We start from the raw sequence: 22,755 nt of genomic DNA on the forward strand, positions 1-22,755 counted from the left end.
GTAAATAAAATGTGTCATTTTGATGTTTAGTATCTTTGTTTGTAGTATTAATTAGAGTTGCTCCGTGTTCATTCGTGAGTAGCGGAAAAAACACAACAGACCAGAGAGAAAAGGTTGTGAGGTTGCGTCACGCACAATTTCATTGTTTGATCCAGGCAACGGAAGCACTAGACAAACGAGACAGGATGCATAAAATAGTAAATTGTTTTATTCTTTTTTTAACCATGCCACCGAACACTGACACATACAGAGTGTGCCTGAATCCACACAGAAAACACTTTCACACACTATGTTACAAAGCTGTAATGAAGAGGGGGGGTTTACTGCACACATGGCAAGAAGAACAACCCTGATTGGACACCAGGTCGAGCTTTGATCTGGCCCTGAGGTAGACAGACATTGACATAATCTAAACAATGCTAATCACATCCTTCTAGGACACATCAAATAAAAGGACATCTGCATTATCACAACATAGAAAGATCAAAGAAAAAACCCTTTTTCAAACAAAAGTGCTCTATTTCTTTTGGTCCACCGAGGAAAACCATTTATAGTGCATGTCCATGTAGAATAGATACAGTGAATGTGTTTTCATGGCACTGAGTGTGGTTGGCTACTTAAGAAGGCATTGGTAATGCCCACAGACGCCAAGATTTGCTATACACACAGTTTTCATCTGAAGATCTCCACTGTCACTTTGAAGGGAACAATTTGAGACAAGCGTGTACTTTTACATCAAAATTGCTTGGAACTTGCATCAGAGTACCAGCCACTATCACAGTATGTTGCTTCCAGTTGCAATGTCGAGACAAAGTGGATCTACATGGCAGTCTATCTGCAATTAAGTAACAATAAACAAACACCCAGAAACAACTACCAATAGCACAGACCCATGTACTCAAGCACATCGATGCTCTACTTATAAAAGAGGCACGAGGGAGGGATCTTAATCAAATCAGAGACTTATAAAACACACACGTATAGATGTTTCTCAAATCATACCAAATGTAAACAGATAGCAAATTACTGTAATACAAAAATACAACATGTTTAAATCTATAAGGCCCGTGTTAGGCTCACATAAGGGAATAACATACCAAGACACTTTGTACATTACAGCTACACTACGACTGACAATAACCTGCTCATAGTGATTCAATGTCAGAATTTTCTTTTCATGTTTTATAAAAAAAACACACCTTTTTGTTTTCTTTGATTTTTCTGAAAATTCCGATTCAGTGATTTTTATAAGACATCTATATAGTCATGATAAAAAACTACACATAAAATCGATCCTGCTCTTCGCATTTTTTACACAGTTTGACCATTTAAATTATGATGTAGTTGTCAAAACATAATCTACTGGTAGGTGAATACAATGGGTTTGCAGTGGGTTTTAAAACTAAACGATAAGAGGTAGAGCTCGCTCTACGCAAAGAAATCATCAAGAGACGCCGTGTGATGAAAACCAGCACATATTTGGTAACAAATGAACAACATAAATAGCAAAACGTATTACATTGCAAGCGAAACTCAAATTGTGAGCCAGCTACCTCGAAACAACATCACCCCCACCGCAAGAGAAAAGACAAGGCAATTAAAGAGATCAAGCGAGGTCAAAACGTGGCAGCCATTCAAGTAAAACATGCATAAAATTAACAACTTCAAAATGAGAATTCAACGGCAGAGGGGAGGGAGGAGTGAAAAACAGAAGTCACAGAATGCTAGGGAGGAAAATGTTCAGCCAAACAAGCCTTTGTGGAATTATTTTCAACATCTTCCGCACAATCATTGAAGTTGACCGAGGTTGCCTGACGGCTGGGCGATCGATCCGAAAGCTTCCGCTACACATACAGGTCGGCGGTCGCAGCCACCGTGGCTTTGCTTTAACCTCAGTGGAGCCAATACAGATACAGTTAGTATCAAAATACTGTGTGAGCATGTGGGTGAGTGTGTGTTTGCACTAGGGCTTGTTTACGTTTATTGAATTTTGAAATGGAAAAAAAAGGTGCCATTTGCCTTTACACAATGTAGACCTAAGCTCATTGAACATTTACACTGATGCCTTGTTTTTTTCATGTTTGACTAAAACAGAAACTCTAAAACAATCCCATAAAATCCAGTCCTACTGTTCTGACAGCTGTTTGATTTTCACAAATCAAATACGAGTCAGACCGAGGTAAGTCCACAAATAGAATTGGCCCACATGTGGTTTGGGAATGAAAAAAAAAGGATCTTGTTAGTTTCCACTTCTGATCTGAATCACTTGTTGACAGAAGCATTTTTTAAACAAATGTCTTTTTTTCCCTTTTAGAACTGTCATTTCTGTGCAAATAGATAGTAATTATCTAATGAAACCAACGATTAGTTAAAGCCCTAGTGAAAACATGAATGTGTGTTCGTGCTTGTATGTTTCTGTTGTCGGGTAAAACCCCTCATCTTCCAGAATGGCAGCTTCCCACAATGCATTTAGACTTTATTTAAAAACAAAAGGACTACGATGTCTGTTTGTAGCAACACTGGAGTTATTAGGGTTTTACCCATCAGCAGCTGTGTGAGGGTGTGTTTATGTCTTGTACTTGTTACACAGTGAGAACCAAAAATTATTTCTCTACCAAAGTGAGGACATTTTTGGAAAGTCAGGACATTCTGGCCTGTTTCCAAGGTTTGTTTGAGGGTTAAGATGATGTTTCGGAGTCAAGGTGAGAATTAAGTTTTGGTTATGATTAGGGTGAGGGTCAGAGTTTTGTATTCAGCTGTGATGGTTGGGGTAAGGGGCCCGGGAATGCATTACGTCAATGAGTGTCCTCACAAAGATACAAGTACAAGTTTGTGTCTGTTTGTAGGACTGTGCACGGGGTCCAAGTCCTGCTCAGACATAACACACGTACAGGTAAGTCTTTTCTATCCTCCAGTCCGCTGGCACCTCCTCAGGTTTGTGGCCCTTCATGTGCTTTTGCATGGCGGCCAGGCTCGGGCAGAAGTCCTGGCAGATGGTGCACTGGTACGGAGACGCTCCGTTGTGAGTGCGCAGGTGCTTGATCATAGCCGAGTAGTCTCTGGACCGCTGGTGACACAGCTTACACTCGAATGGCTTCTCACCTGAAATATTTAACAATCCAGCATTAACCTTGTAAACCTTGAGCCAGAGGCCGTGCCAGATGAAACAGGATTCACCTCTATGTCAGTCCACTGTACTTGGAGAGAGAGTGTGTGTGTGTGTGTGTGTGTGTGTGTGTGTGTGTGTGTGTGTGTGTGTGTGTGTGTGTGTGTGTGTGTGTGTGTGTGTGTGTGTGTGTGTGTGTGTGTGTCTTTCATTTGACATTAGATAATAATCAGTGTTAATCGTCACAAATTTGATTTATCTCTGCTATGATGAAATGTCTCAGACATTTTACACATTGCACAATTAAATGATTTAATGCAATTGTGGTAGAATTTAAAGAACAATTTAAAAACATTGTTGTTATTTTAATTTAGCAGATGCTCAAAAAGTATCCTGATTGTCCTAAAGAATATTTTTCTTTTATCTTAAACATCAATATATAATCACAACAATTTTGGCCTTTGCGTGTGATTAGTGGATAATAAAAATTTATCAAATAAGAGAAAGATAAATAGCATAGTCTTTTTGGCTCACCTGTGTGTACGCGGTAGTGTGTCTCTAGCTGGTGTTTCAGACTGAAGCGCTTCCCGCAGCCATTGCACTCGTAAGGCTTCTCTCCTGTGTGGATGCGTTTATGGCCCCTCAGCGTGCCGTCGTCTCTGAAGCAGCTCCCGCAGAATTCACACTCGAACGGGTGATCGCCTGCAAACACGGTCGTGTCACAACAGCAGCCGCGACACCAAACGCACCCCGTCGCCGCGGCGCGCATTAAAGGCTAACATTATCTGGGCACGACACGGTGCGGCGCATATGTAGCCGCATAGGTCAAACAGTCGCATGCACCATTTGTGCACATGCATATCAAACAGGGAAATAATGTGCTTTCATACGTGGCTAATGTTATGACATGAGGACACTCCTTCTGGCTGTCTGCTAATAACTAATAAAAGACCTCCAGGGATGTGATGCTCTATTCTCTATACTGTAGTTAATCTATTTCTCTCCTAGGCTGAGGGTTTGACTCATCTCCAATGACCTATGTGCCTCATTATCTCAGTGTCCACAGCAACAGCCAAGTCAGAGGATACATTGCTCTCCTCATTACAGGCCGATTCTCCCCAATCCCCCACCCCACTGTGGCGCAGATGACATTTACAAAATGTTACTTCCAAGCAGAATGGCATACAAACAAGATACGCTGCCATGGCCAAAACTCCCTTCACTTCTGTCTCTTCACATCAATTATGTATTTCTCCTGTCTAGACATCAAGTCGTCCTGACAGCTGGGAGTGTTATTTAAGGTAAAAGAAGAAAGGGGGACATCTTTTCAGTAAATATCTCTCCGTCTCCCGCGGCACTAAGACTCAGCCTCGGTAGAACACACAGACAAGTCATTTCCATTTGCTTTTCCTTCAATATTTATTTGGGTTTCCTCTATCATTTTGGGTGAACCACACTAGAACTGACAGCCGTGAATTGCAGAAGCCCAAAGGCTGTCTAAGAACCCAAAATATAAACAGGATGAAATTGCCCAAAATATGCACCGGCCATAACGGTACAGTGCTGTCATCAGAGAGGTGAGTCATCTTACAGAGAAGGGAAAAGGCGGAGAGGATGCATGCAAATCGAGTAAAAGCTTAAAGCCAATAACCTGAGGAAATTAACCCATATACAAAAATAAACACTGCCGTCTTTGTTTCCTGCTTAACATATGCATGCGCTTGACACCCAGTGTTTGTTCCATGACGGGCGGCGGCGGACGCCTCTTACCCGTGTGCGAGCGCAAGTGTCTTTTGAGGGTGGTGTGGCTGGGGAAGGGGCGCTCGCAGTGGCTACAGATGTAGCTGTGCATGCCTGCATGGACCTCCATGTGCTGCTGCAGGGCCTTCTGGGTCTGGAAGCGCTTTGCACACAGCAGACAGAACACCGCCATGTCAGTCCCTGGAGAACACACAAGACACAGACGCACAGTTATTTCAGTACCATACAGGGTCTTATAAGTGGGGAAACTGGGTCACTTCAACTTTGTGTGAGTCCTCTGAGGGAAAAGCTTCTTTCAAAGAGCAAGTGCCTCTACCTAAACTAACTCCCCTAAAAGCCCAGAGGCACTTTCAACTGTGAGTCTTTATACATTCTATTTTAAACCATTAAAGGCATTGTTTTCTTTAAGAATTTCCCACACAATGCACAGCATGCCAATCACACAATCAATGGCTCCTTCCTGGTGTGTTAGATGTGTAATTATTCTCTTCATTCCCCATCAGGAGTCAGCTCCAGCCTGTGAAGTCCTCTGTCTCTGTGCTCAAAGAGTGGCTGATAGTAGCTCCACCCTAAATGATGCCTACACTATGTGTTCTGTGCAGAATGTTAAGTAGTGATATCAAGCCATTAAAGACAGGACTGCAGGAAAAAACACAATCCAGTTTAATCCTTTGTGTGTGACCTGGCATCTCTTTGGGGCTGCTTTCCTGTTGCACGGCGTGTGGAGAGGAATACAGATAGGGTGTCGCTGGCAGGGTAGTTTAAGTCAAAATGGCTACGCGAGGAAGATCCATTGGCTGTCATACAGTGAACACTTGATCTACGGGCCGTGAACGCCAGCCCTCAAACCCATTCTGGCTTTCACACGCGTGCAAATTCATACGTGCGGTAATGCCGAGGCACTGGTTAATCACCTGCAATGGACATTATGCGTGTGTCCTGGAGAGCGAGGCTTTAATGTGAGATTATGAGGCCCTTATTTCTCTGTCTGCTCAGGTTGCAGATCATTTACAATGCTAGCAGGTCCCATTGCTCCTGACTCAGATTCAATCAGACATCTCCAGCGGAGGATCATTAGTAAACAGAGGACTGTGCCAGCACTTCATTGGAATTCAAGTGGGGTTGCTGTGTCGCATTTAAAATGCAGTCTGATGAGGTCCACTAAATCAAATCATTTGTTACTGTTATTGAAGTGCCTTGAGGCAACTGGCAATTAAATTGGAATTAACGCAGGGAAAGGGATACAGCACACTCATACTAAGAGGGAAGATTGTCAGACACTTGCTTTAGGTTCAATCAAGTTAACAGACAAGCCTGTTCAAAGTAGAAAGAAAAGGCAACAAATCAAGCAAATTCACATTTACAGGCATAAATTAGAAACATTCACTCTGCATTGTTTACTAATCCACCCATCACACTCCAACAATGAAAGATTTTTATGTTTTTTTACACCTAACGTTATAAAGTATAAGTACAATTTGGCACAGATGCACAAAAGCCTTCTGCTGCTCCTGCTACGGAATTGTCGCCCCCCCCAGATCAGCACTAATAGAAATGATCAGTCGTAATCATTAACAGAAAGAAGACAGGATGAAAGACATTCCTCGATGTTAACAATCCTGCAGGGAGGCGATCTGCCGGAATGAACTGCACCTGTTCAGGGGCTTTAGTGTGTGGACTCCTGCACAAAGGACACACAATGAGGTCCGGGCCCTTATTGACCGAGCCCATTAGTCATAGGCTCCTCACGCAACTCCTACAATCCCTGTCTTTATGCTGTCACCTAATGACCAAAGCCCTTTCTCACCCACGGATCACAATATTTTAGCTGAAGACAAAAGCTGCTCCATTCCCGACGCCTCTGCACCCTCCCCACGCCCCTTCATCCGCTGACTACACAGGAAATCCTTTCACCGTCTAACCAGCTTCACTTTCTGCCCGAGTCAAAACTTAGTAACGCTGGGTCACCGTGCGCTGCGCACGGCTCGAGCCTGGATAATGATCTATATATAAAAACTGCTAAAGACATGTGAGAATCCAAAATCTAAACGTATGCACTCTATGAGTGAGCTGTGATGTGACGTCTGGATTCACTCTAACCTGTTTGGGCTGTCATGTCTCCTGCCGCCAGCAGGGGGAGTGATTTCTGCTCCAATGTGCCCAGATTAGTTTAGCTGCAGGCAAATCAGAGCAGAGCCTTCAACCAACTAGAATAAACATAATAGCCACCTTGTTCATACTTCAAAGCTAATTTTAAGTATAGTCCCACCACTCTTTCTCTATTAACCATCGTATATAGCACATGTTCGTTTCAAAGCAGCAGACACACTTAGCTCTGTCTGCTCTGAAAGTTGAACACCCTGGATTCTTTGCGGAGGTAAACCGTTACTCCGTGACACACTCACAGATGTATATCCTGATCCTTCTGTCACCAACAATACGGAAACTTGAGTTGAGAAATGCAACAAATATTCTGTCACAAGGATCTCACTCTTGATCTCAGGTTGACACGCGGTGACAACAGCTCAGCAGTCGTTTTCAATTTTATTCCGCGCGAACTGGCGCTGAAAATAAAAATAACAAACAATATCTTGAAGTGTAAACAATAAAAAAAAAACCTTCGGCGGCAAAGGAGCGCCTGTGTGCGTCGGTGATGGCATTTCACCGCGCCGTGCTCTGTTAACTTTTCAAACAAAGGATTTGCAGTTGTAGAGTTTTCCAGTAAGCTTTGGTAATAAGTGCAGAGGAGCTTCTTTATGAGAGAGTAAGCCCTAAAGTTGGCTGACATTGCCCCCTGCTTTCTCACCCTCGACCACACAATGGGCCCGGGATTTAGGTTTTAAAGCACAGGATGACCCCCTGACCCTTGGCCCTCAATGGGGCAAATACCGTGTAATCAATGGCATTTCTCAAAGGCTGGAGAGTTGACTGAGCGAATGCGTTTAGTGGGAGGGAGCTTAACAGTGGGAAGAATGATTTACTTTAAAGCTATTCTTCTAAAAGGCAGAAAACCTAAACATTTACTAGTTGGCCGCTGGTCTAATGCGCAGGTAGGCTGGTAAGTAAGGACAGTGTGAGACCGTTACAGTACCTTGTCTAAGATGTATGCTCATGTGAGTTAACATGGTCTGCCCTCATGCATCTGCCACTTATTGAGTCCAACTGAGGTGGGAGCCGGCCAGGCTCTCACGCTGCCTGAGAAACAAAACCATGTGTCTAGGCAACCAGATAGGATCATGGTCCTTGTTGGGGTGAAGTGTTCAAGCTAATCCCTTCATTCACAAATAAGCGCAGCCTGTTTCTTTTCAAGCCGCAAACAAAAGTTTTCCCACCCTGAGAATCTGCGAGTAAACCCGCTGCAAATTGAACAAGAGATCGCGCTCAGTGATGACTGCAAATCTGTATTATTTTCTCCCGTGTTAATCTCAAGTCCAGTGTTCGCTGCCCACAGATTGCATGCGACCGATTGTGTTTTCGGGTCATATTTGCCGGCATTCCGAGTAAAATGACTGTGTTCTTTGGGAAATCATCAACCCCCATTTAATAAATGCAGATTGTTGATTAAACTGTGAGTGACAGCCAAGTCAAGGCTAAATAAATCCTCTACACCTATCAAAAACCACATCTCCTCACAGTGTTGCATCACGGCTGATTTATGCCCACTAGCTGCTGTGTGCAACACGGAAACACTCCCAACTATGTAATAAGGCCGTGGCCAGTGCGTGCATAGTGTGCTCACTGTCTGATGGCTCACTGATATCACCCGGTTAAACATCATGCAGGCCACATTACATGCTAGACATCCCACGACCCCTCGGATTCAAGCGGTTCGTGCTCCCGTGCAGCCGGCTCCGTGTAAGTGTGACACAACGCACGTGCTACAGTACCTTAAACAACCCCGGGCCATCGCCGGTAGCCGGGCTAATCTACCCGAGTGAGAAACAACCGACTCAATAATTAATGCAACCAGAGATACGTTGCTCGTGTTTAAGCACCAGTCTGCGGACTGGGTCATTGGGTTCCCAGCGCCGTTTCATTTACTCGCTTCCTAGAATGTTTACAGTATTCCTGTGCCTACTGTATTTCGCTCCACGGTTTACAGGAATGAAATTGGGTGTTAACATGCGAGGCCTGCGTTAAAGGAAAGGCTGGGCTGCAGCCGAAGGGGCGATATGACTCTTTAATTAGGAAGATCATCCACTTGATGAAGCTGCCTGTAATGGCTGGACACCGTGCAGGTGCCGCGAGTACACAAAGGCAGAGCTCGGGTGGCAGCGCCGTCAACCACTATGGTCTGACGCATATACATTCAATTTCAGGGCCAGTCCTTCCAAAATTGAAAGCTCAGTACCCCAGAGCCTCGACTCGGTCTGATGAAACAAACCCCTTTGTTGTGAGAGCAGTTCGGAGACGGATCCATTCTTTTATTTTGGGCACTGACAAGTAGGTCAGAGGAGACTATGACAGAGCTGTGGTGAGGAGTAAACAGCAGCACATGATGTTTTCCTCTCAGTCCTGGCATCAACACCAGCCGCAATCCTCTTGCCCGCAGGAAGTCCTCACATACCCCCTACCCCCTTCCCTTCCCACAGTCCACTCCACCCCCGACACCTCCCCCCACCCCTCCTTTGATCTCTAACTTCAGCAACCCACGGCCATTCACCTCTGACATATCAAAATGGCTAAAGGGACTTTCACTGTAAACTAGTCTTGCAGCCAGCGTTGCCAAATTGCTTCAGAGTAAGGTCTCCCAAAAGTAGTATTATTTCCCCTCTAGAGGAGGTGGACAGCAGTGCTGCAGCTGCTGAGGTCTGACAAGTGTTAATCTGCTAAGAGGAAACTCATTTGGCTCACTGGTTATGCCACATGGCAAATTAAAGCTGTGGCTGCACCACAGGCACTGAACGCTAAGAGATCCCGCGTGTTTTCATAACACGCAGGTGATTTATTAAATCTAGATGTTTCATTTGGTCGGCGCAGCGTAATCCACACACCACGGTTGATTAGACTACCTGCCGCTCACGAGGCTGTAGAGTCGGTGCGTCACAGCAGAGCGAGCGGAGATCATGACAAAATGAGAGTAATGCCCTCCTGTACCCTGCTCCAGATACGCTGCCAAGCCGAAACCGAGCCCTGGATGTTTACAACTCGGGAGGGTAGAAACTTCTGGGCATCGTTAACACCCCTTCATGTCCACATCCATTAACTATTCATACTGTGTGTGCCACCTGGAGTTACAGTTACATGCCAGTGTTCCTGAGTGGGTTATCACCTTTCTCTGACAGTGGCAGAAAAGGTGTGGATCCACACACGGTCGGCCGTATGCACCGTTTGGAAACAAAACTGCTGGTCTTCACACTCCAAAAAGTTGGAAGCCAGTGGGATGATATGATACAGTACAGCAGCAGTAATGAACTACTGTAGTTGTTGGCGCTTCAAGGACCAGTATTTATGCCGTGATGATCAGAAAACAAGGTGCCAGGACTTTTGTCCCATTTAGAAAGGGCTCAAAACTGAATATTAATTTCATCCTCTCTTATACTGTATACCTGATAATTCTCGATATATGAATTAATAAGAGTGAAAGACTCGTAGCCAACCTCAAGGTATAAATGATATTTTTAGTCAGTAAAGCTTTCATTTACTCAGACTTATCTGTATTAGAGGTCAAACAAAGTCAAATAAAGGATTTATGCTTGATTAAATGACAACCCTTAAAATACGATGTAAATCTCTGTCCTCGTTTCCTTTGTTTCATGTTGTTTGTTGTGGATCTTTCCTCATGTTTGTGTCTCCTTTAGTTTGTGCCCTTTCCTTTGTCTTCACAAAGCTGAAGCTACAGCAATAGAAACTCCATCTAGTTGATATTTAAATGTATTAACGTTGTCGCTGATAACATATAAGGCCTTAATAAGTCTGTCTTAATTATAAAGTGCTACCAAAAGCAATAGGAGCTCGGAGTCTGACAGTGCTCGTTTGTTATACAATAGGAAGTTACTGAAGGGAAAAATCTCCACCTTTAGAAATCTATTAGTTTGACACTTGCTCTTGACTTGTGGATTTCTGAGTTTATCAGCGTTGCTCTCACTTGTCCTTATTTTTCCATATTTCGTCCGTCTTCTATCGTTTTACTCTCCTTTCGGTAAAGCACTTTCTCCAAGTCGGCTGCCAGCGAGCAGCGACCAGTGAAGGATTTAAGAATTGATTTAAACGACGGTAAAGACTTCAGCTCCTCAGGCAGGTTGTTCCAAACTCTAAGAGCCCAGATTGCAAATCACAAGTCCCCATCCAGGTTTGTGCAGCCGCTCTGCCAAAAAACACAACTTTAAGAAAGAAAAAAAAAACATTTTGACTCATCCGTGTGCCAACTGTTAATGCCAGACATTCACTGGACATGGGAGGTTGTACTAATACATTTTCTTAATTAGACATGACTGGAAAAGACAAAAGGTGCTGATCTGTGCGGGTGTAAGGTAAATAATTCCACAGCCGCTCACGGGCGGGAGGTGAGGATAGTATGTCTGTGGAACTGTAATGCTGGCGCTGTAGCAAAGTGGCATGCAGTGGGCCTGGATGCCAGGAGATATTAGTGGGTGATATGTGAGAGGCCCTCCCACCTCCCTGTTGATAAATTATGGAGCATCATGACAGGAACAGTTTAACCCAGCCAGCATGACAAGCAAGTTTAGACCCATGATCACAAGTCCCATAGTCACGGCTTACTCAACAGCTGAATGCATGATCCTCAATGGTAAATATAATCTGTGTGTGTGTGTGTGTTTGTGTGCGTGTGTGTGGGGAAAGCGTCGGTGCTTGCACGCATCCGTAAAAATACCTGTGTGTGTTTGTCTGTGGGCCTCCAGAGCATCCTCTGAGGAGAACGTTGCTCCACACTGATCACACACCAGCGCCTCTGCAGGAGCTGTAGATCAAAATCAAATTTAAAAAAAAAAAACAAAAAAGAGGAAGTTTAAGACATGAACACGAATGTCTGCGCGTGCAACAGTAGAGCAGGCTCATTTAGCATTTCAAGAGCACGGCGGCGGGAACAGAGGCCCTGCTCGGGACGCACGCTTGTGCTTTTCAGGCGCTAACGAATGGAAGCAAACGTACGACGGAGCAGACGAAAAAAAAACCACAACACGGGACAAACAATGGCAGCAGACGGCGCACAATGGCCCTCCTCCTTAACACAAAAAGAGGCACGCTGAGGAGTTTTATTTACCGTTCCCTGTTATCAGTCTCTGAACACTGAGCAGACTGTCTGCCTGAGAGGCCACAGAAGGACTGGGTGTTCTCTCTACAGCAGACGCTTCCCGCCTGCGGCACATCCCTTTATCAAAAAAACACTTCAGAGTCAACACCCCAAGTCCCACCGCGCGCACTGTAACTACAGTCCTGCGTTCACCTTTGCAATGCCCTTGTCTATTCTGATGAAGACATGAAAGAGACAAGTACGCACAGCGCTCGCAGAGGCGTCGCTCGCCTCGCACCTGCACAGACGTACACACGGGGCGGACGCGCACGCGCGCACACGCGCACACGCGCCGCCTCTGACACAGACACACAGCTGTGTGGATGTGGGTTGGCTCTCACAGAGATGTAAATCGGTTGCAGATCCATACTGGCCCAGGGCTCATTCACTGATCTATTTTCTGCTCAGCTGGCTTTAAATGAAGTTAAAATGACTCATTAAAACACCCACAAGCTTTGGGAACTCTGAGCGCTACAGCCTAAATGTGGTCCTCTTTCAACTCTTACGATGCCTCTGTACACAGACACTGTGCCACTGTTCCCAGTGCTGCGCACGACTAACAAAAAAGCCCCAAATCTGTTCATTTCTGAAAACAACAGCGTTCTGAAAACAAACAGTTGCTGTTTTAGGAAAAAGTGCGTTTTGTTACGCGGCGCGGGGAGAAAACTTGGTTGAGAATAGTTGTGCACAGCAGTAACGCTGGGGCAGCGGTGGAGATCCTGATGTTGTGTGACGCTGTCCAGTGTGGTGTGTTGTGTTGTGTGAGATTGTGTGATAAGGGAAGAAGAGAACATAGTGCATTGTCTTGTGCAGTCAAAGGCACGGAGTGTGCTCTCATCCATAAACCATCAAACTGTCTCCAGACGCGGCTGCAATCGTCCTCCATCAAAACACTTTGTCTGGCATACCAAAATAAGAGCCAGCATCGAGCTGAATACCAAATCAGCCCATTAGAGCAGTGGAGCACTCGCTCCTTAGCAACCAGCAGGATCTAAGGCTGCTATACTGAAATACACAGTGACAAAGAAATGAGATTCACATCTTTTTTTTGTTTTTTTTTGGGGGGGGGGGGGGGGGGGGGGGGGGTATTGCAGGTTGACACATTAGGACAAGGACGGTTTATGCAAAAATTCAAATTGGGTTAAAGGTGGAGCCGTTGTTGGACGTGGGAGCGGGCGGCAAATCAAAGTGTGCGGAGGTCTGAGCGGCGGAACACAACATGTATGACGGGAGGGGAAGCGGGACGAGTCAGGTAGAGTTTGAAGAAGCACAGTCTCTCTCTCTCATCCGTCAGCAATATGTCATTCCCCAGCAAGGGACATCACCTTGTCTACACACGTAATCCAAGTGAGCTTTCTGTTTTAGTTTCATTTTTAGCCCCTGTCCAACCCCCCCCTCCCCGCAGCCCCACCCCCCTTCCTCCCCTCAGCCCCCCCCCTCTGCTCCTCTTACTCTATTTTGGATAAAGTAGCTGGGAGAGCAGTCAGGTCTGATTAAGTCTGCATTTGGGTACAGTGTGTTCCTGGACACACATCTGCGAGCGAGCCATCACACACGCTTCAGAACACTGGCAGAACACCCAGGCCTGCCGGCAGCTGATGATGTCATCACTCAGAAGGGGCAGAGCTGGCGTGCCGCCAGAGTCTCCGAAAAACACAGAAACGATTCAAACGGAGAGAGGCTGGAGAGAGAGGGAGAGAGGGAGAGGAGAGGGAGGGAGGGAGAGGTACATAGACCTAAGCATGGAAAGGGAGGCATGATCCAAGTATTCGGAGCAGCACTAACTGGTAGGAGGAGGGGGGGGGGGGGTTGTTGTAGAATGAACAGGTGCATTTTAAAGGCCACACTATCGAGAGGCTTCATAAGTGTCGAATACTTTTGAGATGAGAGTGCGAGAGTTACCAAGTACCTGTGTGAGACAGCATGTGCATCCTCAGCCGCATGCTGTCCTGGAAGTGTTTGCCACAGTACTCGCAGCCGTGGCCCTTCTCCTCGTTGTGCAGCCTCCTGTGGAAAGACACACATGGCTAATGTGAGCGCACGAGCACGAGCGTGAGGTCTCCACAACCCAGAAGCATCATCGTCCGCCCCGTTTTAATTCCGCCAAGAATCCCTGACTGAATGCGGCATCATTAGCGCGAGAGGCCTTTGGAGTCGGGAATCACAATGCACGAATGCTAACGGGACACAGACAATGGGATATGTGGCTAATTTCAGAGTGCAGACATACGTGTGCCTCCACCCGCCAGCGCTGCGAGACAGTGGGCACGCAAACGAGCGCACGGCACAGCGCTCGCATCCCAACGCAACGCGCTCGCACGCGCGCGGCTCCTGTAACCGCAAAAAAAAAAAAAAAAGAAGAAAAGACGATGATTCGCTGAAGCTCTGCCGGCAGCGAAACCTATCATATCATATCACACACATCCAAGCATGCGAGGCATCTGCACGGTTATCCTCAGATCACCCCGCTAACAGCGGAGCACACGGCCTAAAAAAAAAAGAAAAAAGGGAGTCCACAGTCCAAACGCAAATGAGGCCCAAGAAGTCATTTGAAACAAATGAAACAAACATGAACGGAACCACAATATCTTTGTGGCGGCTGACGCCTTCTCTAATTTGGAAGGTTCGATTGTGGTTTAATGATGAGCATGTGCTTGGAAAGGCTTGTGTGTGTGTGTGTGTGTGTGTGTGTGTGTGTGTGTGTGTGTTTTTGTGTGTGTGTGTGTGTGTGTGTGTGTGTGTGAACCTGACGTCCTGGCAGTCTGCGAGGTGACTGTGGTCTATTAGTTTTTTCCCTGTGCCTTATTAGGTATTTGGTAAAAGAAAAATAATCTGTTGAGGCCGCAACATTCCCAGTAAAGTCCACTGGGACCCATTTGTTGCATTTCATTCCACATTTTATTCCACATCATTTCCTGTTTGTTCCATAAAATATATAAAAGCACACATGTAAGAATATGATATCACACTGGATGAATAAAGTTCTAATTTAAGGTCGGACTAAACCTTCTGGAATCACGGGAACGTCCCTTTCCATCACTCTCCTGTTTGAATGAGACTTCCTGCACATCCTTTGGAACGCGCCTGTCTTCATTCCACAACAACTGTTTAAAATCCCAAGTCTCTCCTGTTGAACCGCTCTCGGTGGCGATCCGCCTTTAAATAAACCACCAAATGTCAATCTGCCGCCCAGGTGTGTGCTCAGTGACCTGCTTCCAGACCCGCAGCTTCCCCACTACGTCCTGCAGCGCTGCCGCCGCCGCGCGCCCGTCTCCACGCATCGCTACGCGCCCCGCGGGACCGCGGGTCGGCCGCGCGCTGGCACCCCGGGCCCGCGGGTCGTAGCGGATCGTCCTGTTTGGGCCGATTAGCGATGAGTCAAACGCTGCCAAGCGCGCGCAATTATCTCCTCTGCAAACATCTGCAATCAAGTTAATGGGAACAGTCGCAGGGCTGCTTTTGTTTACGGTGACAAAACGCGAGGTGACTGCTCATAAATAAGAGCCGGATCAAAGCGGAGCGACGTTAAGGTGGCGCTGCAGCGTCCGGCCCGGTCCCCGCCGAGAGCGAGGCGGCGGAACCGGGCGACGAGCGCTTTGCAAATAATCAAACAGAATTCAGAAAATCCGCCTTTTGTGAAAACAGCGCTGCGCGGCACCAAGGCCTCTTTATATCAGATCGCTCACAAAGAGCCGATTCAAAAGTTCCCGACGCGCGTCGCTGTCAAGACAGGAGTGCAGGTGTCCCTGAGAATAAATTTACATATTTGGAGTCGCTCTTTCCAGCTTTTTAAACCGTCGCCGCGCTTTGACGCGTTGGAAGGCGGCCCCGTTCACGACGCGTGCGTCCGTGGAGCACATGCGCACCCGCGAGCCTTTCGTCCGACGCCCCGCGCTCGCGGGGGCGTCGCTCTGCGCTGAAGCCGGCGTCTGTTTCACTGCCAGGCGGCAGCGCGGCTCCGTTACCTGTGCTGCTCCATGGCCTGCCTGCTGTGCAGCTGCAGCCCGCACTCGCCGCAGCACTGCTGGCCCTGGGCCTGGCCCTCGTGCCTCATGCCGGCGGCGAACTGGCCCAGCCGGCTCAGCAGCTCCCTGTGCAGCAGGCCCTGGTGCAGCAGGCCGCCGTAGGCCCTCGGGTCCAGCGGCACGCCCAGGGACGGCGCCACCGCCACCGACACGGGCACGGCGCCGTCGCCCGCGTGGCCGGAGGGCAGGGAGTAGATGGAGGCCAGGTGCTTCTCGGCCAGGCCGGGGAAGCAGTCGAGGGCGCTGCCCACCGCCGGGCCGCCGTCTTCGGGGCTGCCGTGCAGCTCCCGGGCGCTGGTGATCACGCTGCCGCGCAGGGGCGTCCCTGGGCCCTCGTCCCGGTTCTGCTCTGATGCGCAGCCTCCCTCTCCGGTACTCCGGTCGGCCTCGTCCACCTGCATGCTCTCTGATTTTATGCTTCTGAGCGGGTCCAGAGACAAGGCCAGCTCTGCGGCGTGGCGCTGGAGCTGCTGGGAGGCCTCCACGTCGGCGTCCAGCTTGGGGCTGGACTCGGTGGAGGCCTCGGGCTGCGGGCCGGGAGAGCTCCTCTCGGCCATGTGGTACAGCGCCAGGTGGTGCAGCGCCGTGGGCGAGCTGTGGTTGGACCGCTCGTGGACGGAGTCCTTCTTGGACATCAGGATGTGCCTCCAGTGCCTGGCCCGGCCGTGGTCGCCGTGGTCTCCGGAGCCGTGGTTCCTCACGCCCACGTCCTCCGTCTCCTCCGTCTGGATGGTCTCCAGCACCTTCAGGCACTGCTCCTCCAGGTACTCGATCTCCAGGATCTCGGCAGCGTACAGCAGGTCGTCCAGGTCCTCGGCCGTGGCCTGCAGCGACGCGGTGTACGCGTACTCCAGGATCTGCTGGAAGGTCTTGGGCGACAGGAAGTCCAGAGCGTAGCGCAGGCTGCTGCGGTGGAATAGGATCTCGAACATCTTGCTGGTGCAGGCCAGGACCGTGCGGTGCGCCGGGAACTCCTGGCCGTCCACCGTGATGATGACGTCACACAGGGTGCCGCTCAGGCGCATCTGATTGGCCCGCTGCAGAAGCGTGCTGGGGTGAGTGGGATTGTGGAGCTGGAGCACACCCATGTTTGTCAAACCCGTATCCACTCGGACCTTGGCTGAACCCACGCATGAGGTGTGGCTGCGCTGCCTGCTTCACTTGTCTTCAGCTGGCTGTGGGTCTGAGGGGAGAGGATCATTAGAGCCTGGTGGAAAGGACTGCACACTGTGAACCAAGAGCAACAAAGGCAAAATAGTTTCTAAATAACGTATAGATACACATGTAGCATTATATAAAGCTTGGTATGATGGGCTTTTAGTCCACGCTGATACACGTTTGTTTATCTAAGTAATGAAATAAATAAAGCAGCACGGGCAGACGAGCGGTCGATACGCACAAAGCAACAGTTTCCATTGCAGGTGATTAGTCTGAGGTCTCGTTGCGAGCGGTCACGTCGCTGTAATAACGTCTGCATACTGAGAGGTGACGGTTCAATTTATCAAGCCACGCGCACACATGCCCTCAACAGGTAGTCTCGCTATTATCAAACGCCTCGAAGCGCTGATTAGTTCATTTAGTCTGCGCACGTCCGCGGTTTGATGTGTTAAAGATAATTAAGCCGCTCCGCCGAAGAAGAAAAAAAGCCTAAATAACTTCTCAAACTATCTAATTGCCGGATGCTTGTAAATGAGGCGCAACGGCGGCTCCGCTATGTGTTGTGTTTTTATTATTTGTATTTCCACTACGCTTAATTGAGTGTGTGTTATGTGCTCAGTGATGTCGGGCCGATCAGAAGCAGCTCGACTGACGCTGACACGCTACATCCTCAGCAAACCGCTATTTCAGAGCGCATCAGGTGCAGGCACACGGATCCACGGACACATTGCGCCAAATGACCCCTAACTACGCTTTTATCGTCGCGCGCACCGCGTTCAAGGGAGCGCGTGCTTGGCCGAAAATAACATTGATCGCAATTCGGAGCACCGCTATCACGGCGCGGTCCGCGCGCCGCTAAGTTTGTAAAATCCTAAATGTAGCCGCGGGGCGAACTTGGGTCGATGTCCACATGTGTGATGCGAAGCGAAATAAGAACGAGCCGTCACCGCCAGAAAAAAAAAAACTGGCGTCAAAAATATGAATAATTAAAATAAGTCTGAGACGGAAAAGTAGTTCACAAGAGGAGAAGGGGCTAAAATGCCGGGTGGGAATGAGAAAAGTGTCCGCTGTCACAGCTGCTCCTACCTCTGTCTCCTGACGTGCTCCGCGGATTATCCAGGCAACATCATGGTTACACATTTCACAGTACCCGCTCCAAACTCAGTCCTGCTCCAAGTAAGCAAATCATCGCCCAGCCGCGACGCGTCAACGCGGCGGGGGGAAAGCGCCGCTTCCGGTGGGAGCGTTCAAAATAAAAGCTGCGCCTCGAGAACCACGTGTTGACATTTGACGTATAAATGGGCGTCTGACGACAGGATAATATGGAAAAAACAGCAGTATGGTGACAACGAGGTTTTAATAGCTGTTGGAAGCCCTCACTGTCAATTATTCTGTTACGTAACAATTTTTATTTTATTTTACAAAGCACTGCACCTGCAACCTTCTGTATCGGTAACAGTAATATTACAGTTGTGTGCTGATGTGTCCTGGTTGTAGGCCACAGCTGGAATACAGTAGCAAAAGCACCTTGAAGCCACTGTTCTTTTATATACTCGTACTTATTCCAGTGAGTTGGAATGTCAGCTGCTACAATTAGGAAGGAAACATTCTTTGGCTTGTGACGCTTTATAGGGTGTTAAATTACACCAACAGTGGCTGCAGCTCTGAATAGTTGGCGAATGTTTTGATACAGTGGGCAAATGTTAGAACTATTTAGAACTTAGTTATAACTTTTACTCTGAAGGCCACACCAGCCTTCTTCCCGTCTCGCCGCGGCTGCCTGCTGCTACTTTGACCGGCTGCTCATCATCAGGAGGAGACGTCACGGCTGTGAATGATCGCCCTCTGCTCCTCGTCTCTCCCATCTAGGCTGCAATCAGAGACATCCACAGGGCATGTGAAACACCGACAGGCGGAGCAGGCGGAGGACCAGCGCGTTCCCCCGAAACGGGACGCGGGATCACACGCGTCGATCCCGCGTTGAACGCAGCACTCCAGAGCAAAATGGAAACAGCGCTTGCCACGGGCTGCCACGCCGGGTCAGGGCTGGATGCGGTGCTTGTTGACACTCCGGTGACACAGCGTCGGTTAGCGGCTTCGTGTCACATTAGGGGGCTGAGGGGAGGAATGCCGCGGCTGGAAATATCAAGCCCTCGCCGCTACAGAGTGTTTTGACATCCTAGCCGGGAAGTATTAACTTTCCTCCTGCACAAACACGCATTATGTAACCCGTGTTTATTTGCCTCCCATCTTTGTGAAGAAGTCCCCCCCGAGGAATTTCCAGCTTCAACAAAACCTGTTGGCACTGTAACCTTTCTGTAAATAGTCCTGTGTCCATGACATGGCGAAAACAAAACTACACCCAAACCCGGGGATTCACTGCCACCTGGTGGCGGAGAGGCGTCACCGCACGCTTGGAATTTAATGCAGAACACGGCTTTAAAAACAAAATTAATTGAAACTAATGACAAAATGGGACGAGACAAAATTAGATCCAGAAACCATTTTTATTTTGTAAATGGGTTAGCACTCAGACCGTACACAACAGATATTTTCTGAGTTTGACCCAATAAAAGGAACAGCTAGAGACAAGGGAGCGAGGTGGTCAGCTCAGTTCTCTGAATGTTACATCGAACGCGTTTAAAAAAGTCTGACCTTCTCCCTCAGGTGGACCACACTGCTTCCGTCAAGCAGTCGCTCACCGTGAGTGAATTTTGTACGAAAAAGACAAAAATTTGCAAAAAAAAAAAAAAGAAGAAACCGAAAGACCACATTACAGAACACTTAAACAATTAGGGGGGAGAAATAAAAACAAGTTGTAGTAGTTATGTCAGAACAAGCCCCAAAAGGTGACACTCAAATCAGTATGAGAACTGTGCCCTAAACAAACACGGGCACGTCTATCTGCCCTGTAGTTATACGTTATAAAGTACTCACTGAATTCATGCCAAGGCTCAAAACACCTGCCTTCACTATAGCTGGCAATATATAGTGTTGTGACAGTTTGATACACTACACGTGTTATAATGACCACATTAGTCCATTTATCGTACTTTGCTTCTAATAATACAATACTGAATAAAAGAAGATGCTAAACCTCTCACGACAAAGCTACGCAGATTATCATAGAAACTGATGACAAGACAGTCTACTGACACACAGGCACAGTGCACAAGCTTGCAGGCAGGAAATGGAAAAGAAATCTTTGTAGTTTTTTAAATAGTACAAAAAAGTTTTTGTTTTTTTTAATATTTGTTATTTTTGTTTGTTTGTTTGTCTTAAAAGCACAACTCAAAGTATTAAGCCAGACCTGTGATTTGATTTGAGGTGAGGGATAAAAAAAAAAAACAAAAAAAAACAATGGCTTCCCTAAACAGATATGTGTTGTATATTTAGCTTGGTGTCATGAAACATTCGCCTGATTCACAGTTCGTAAACCCTTGGCTGAGAATCAGCAGTTCTGCTGACATTTTTGTCATTCTGTGCCAGTTGCCCTTTTATAAAAATTACATATTACTAATGAATGTCTTGACTAACAGTGGTAAGGCAGTGACAAACTGAAAACATTTGATCCTAAAATAGGCAGACTCTGATCTGATCGAGCTCGCTGCTTCCCCCCGCAGCTGGTTGTGGGTTAATCCTGTATTTTTATAACCATAACAAATATAGTTATAATCCGAAACACTGAGGCCTGGGTTTAATTAATGCCAGCGTTATCTGGAGATGAAACATCCCTCAACAGACAAAGTGAACCTTCGTAAACCAAACTTTACAGCCGTTTCAGGTCTCACGCAGATCAAGCTGATTGATGAGACTGTCACAAATTAAGAGTCAAAACCAAAAAAGTAATGTAAGAATTTTACATTTAAACAGTAGATCATTAAAATAAGAAAAATAATTTTCATATATTTCTATATATAGTCTTTTCTTACATGTATCCTAATAATCGAATATGCAATTGCAATTCAAACTTTAAGAACAATAAAAAGTCAGATTTCATACATTTACCAAGCCATCGTATTGAGAAGAGATTGTTCATATTCACTGGTTAAATAAAGTAAGAATAAAAAAATAAAATAAATCTCTTATGACCTAAATAAACTCTTGGATAAATTCCTTGGGTGCAGTAAACATTTTGTGATTGAACCCAGAAACTAAAGCGCGGTGGACGTGCGATCTAACCAACGGACAGGTGTGTGTTGTCAATATGCAGATAAGGGCACTGGAACTCAAACTCCTGCTGTTTCTCACTCGCCGCTGCTGTTGCAGAATGTTTTGGATTGGGCTGGAGGGTTGGGGGGGGGGGTGCCCTCGGCCCATCATGCTTTGTTCTCAGGGATTTTTGTCTGTATGACACTGTTGTGTTCTGGAGGAATCTCCGTCAGGGCGTTTGGTAACTCCGCCTCCTCCAGTTTGACATTATCGTCACAAAAAATCTTCCTGCAGTGGGGAAAAAGACAGAGTTTGAAATTACAAATCTGGTCACATCTGGGGAGGAACACAACATCTTTCAGCAAGCAAACACGATTTGAACCATTTATTCCCAATGACATCTTCACTCCATATGTAAGAAGACGCAGTATGTGTGTTTAGAAGTCTTCTTACATATTTCTTCACCACCTTGACAACAGTCAGATAAAATAAACACATAATGGCAGACCTTTAACATGAGTCCAGTTTGAACAGCGTTCAGTTATTATTAGCTATAGCTTGTTCATTAAAGCAGTGAGGCCCTGCAGACACTCCCCTCTCTCCTGCAGTTCAGTGGAGGAATCACCAATGTTTAGTCTCCTGTCTAAGCAGAGCTGCACAAACTCTGATGTGTTTAGTTGCTGCCTGAGACCTTGGTAATATTCAGCCCGTTTCAGACATGGTAGCGCCTGCGTAGCATCGTCGTGTGGGTTTCCAACAATGGAAGGGATCAGGATTTCATCATTCAGATTATTGACTACTGTAGGTGCTCATGCAGCTTTATTCAGGCCTGACCAGTGCACCAGTGCAGTGTTTCCCCAAATATGAGTTGAATACAGTATCTAACACAAAGGTTCAGCCTGTTTGCATCCACCTGTACATACATAAATAAATAGTAGAGTATTTTGTTTTACGGGCAAAAAAAATAAGTAGTGATTATTCTCAATAATTTGTTTGTTGACTGTCAGACACTACAATGCTAGACTAATTACTGAATAATTTCAATTATTAACATGCTGCTACTGTTGATTTTATTCTTTTGAACTGAGGACTATTTAATATTTTCTCAGTTATTGAACAGAGCTCGTAAGATTGCTGCTGTGATTCACGAGACTGTTATATGTACGAGGTGCATGTCTGTAAGGGGCTCAGCTAGTTTTGTGGTGAATGTTGAGAAAGTGGGAAAGAAAGAGAGAGAGAGAGCAACGAATCTGACGTTCTGTCACAAACAAGGCTAAAAATACAAAAGCATCAAATGA

General features: G+C 46.8%; 2 protein-coding genes and 1 long non-coding RNA gene across 18 annotated transcripts in view; 1 reads left to right on the plus strand and 2 right to left on the minus strand.

Moving 5' to 3' along the window:
* The window catches only part of LOC114868093 (uncharacterized), a 38,632-nt gene that overhangs the window by 13,067 nt on the left and 2,810 nt on the right, over positions 1 to 22,755 (plus strand). The gene's annotated exons all lie outside the window — the stretch shown is intronic.
* zbtb16b (zinc finger and BTB domain containing 16b) lies at positions 187 to 18,539 on the minus strand. Of its 4 annotated transcripts, none has more exons than XM_029171443.3 (7): positions 18,392 to 18,539; positions 16,088 to 17,330; positions 14,032 to 14,129; positions 11,703 to 11,789; positions 4,877 to 5,047; positions 3,641 to 3,808; positions 187 to 3,102 (listed from the first exon to the last, which is right to left on the minus strand). In XM_029171443.3, exons 2-7 carry the CDS (start codon positions 17,233 to 17,235, stop codon positions 2,873 to 2,875), a joined length of 1,902 nt encoding a protein of 633 aa, XP_029027276.1. In that variant the 5' UTR covers positions 17,236 to 17,330; positions 18,392 to 18,539; the 3' UTR covers positions 187 to 2,872. The 4 variants fall into 4 exon arrangements, with proteins under 4 accessions (XP_029027276.1, XP_029027277.1, XP_040929388.1 ...); XM_029171444.3 differs by having other exon boundaries at positions 16,088 to 17,374; positions 18,392 to 18,480; XM_041073454.2 differs by lacking the exon at positions 18,392 to 18,539 and adding an exon at positions 17,547 to 18,377.
* ncam1b (neural cell adhesion molecule 1b) overlaps positions 19,794 to 22,755 on the minus strand; it is a 62,373-nt gene continuing 59,411 nt past the window's right edge. For 11 of the 13 annotated variants that reach the window (XM_055514290.1, XM_055514289.1, XM_055514288.1 and 8 more), the window contains one exon: positions 19,794 to 21,745. In XM_055514290.1, coding sequence (XP_055370265.1) covers positions 21,625 to 21,745 — 121 coding nt within the window. In that variant the 3' untranslated portion in view covers positions 19,794 to 21,624. The remainder of the gene's footprint in view (positions 21,746 to 22,755) is intronic. The other 2 variants (XM_055514291.1, XM_055514292.1) reach the window with 1 other exon arrangement.

This window comes from Betta splendens, chromosome 13 (genome assembly GCF_900634795.4).
Source record: "Betta splendens chromosome 13, fBetSpl5.4, whole genome shotgun sequence".
NCBI lineage: Eukaryota > Metazoa > Chordata > Actinopteri > Anabantiformes > Osphronemidae > Betta > Betta splendens.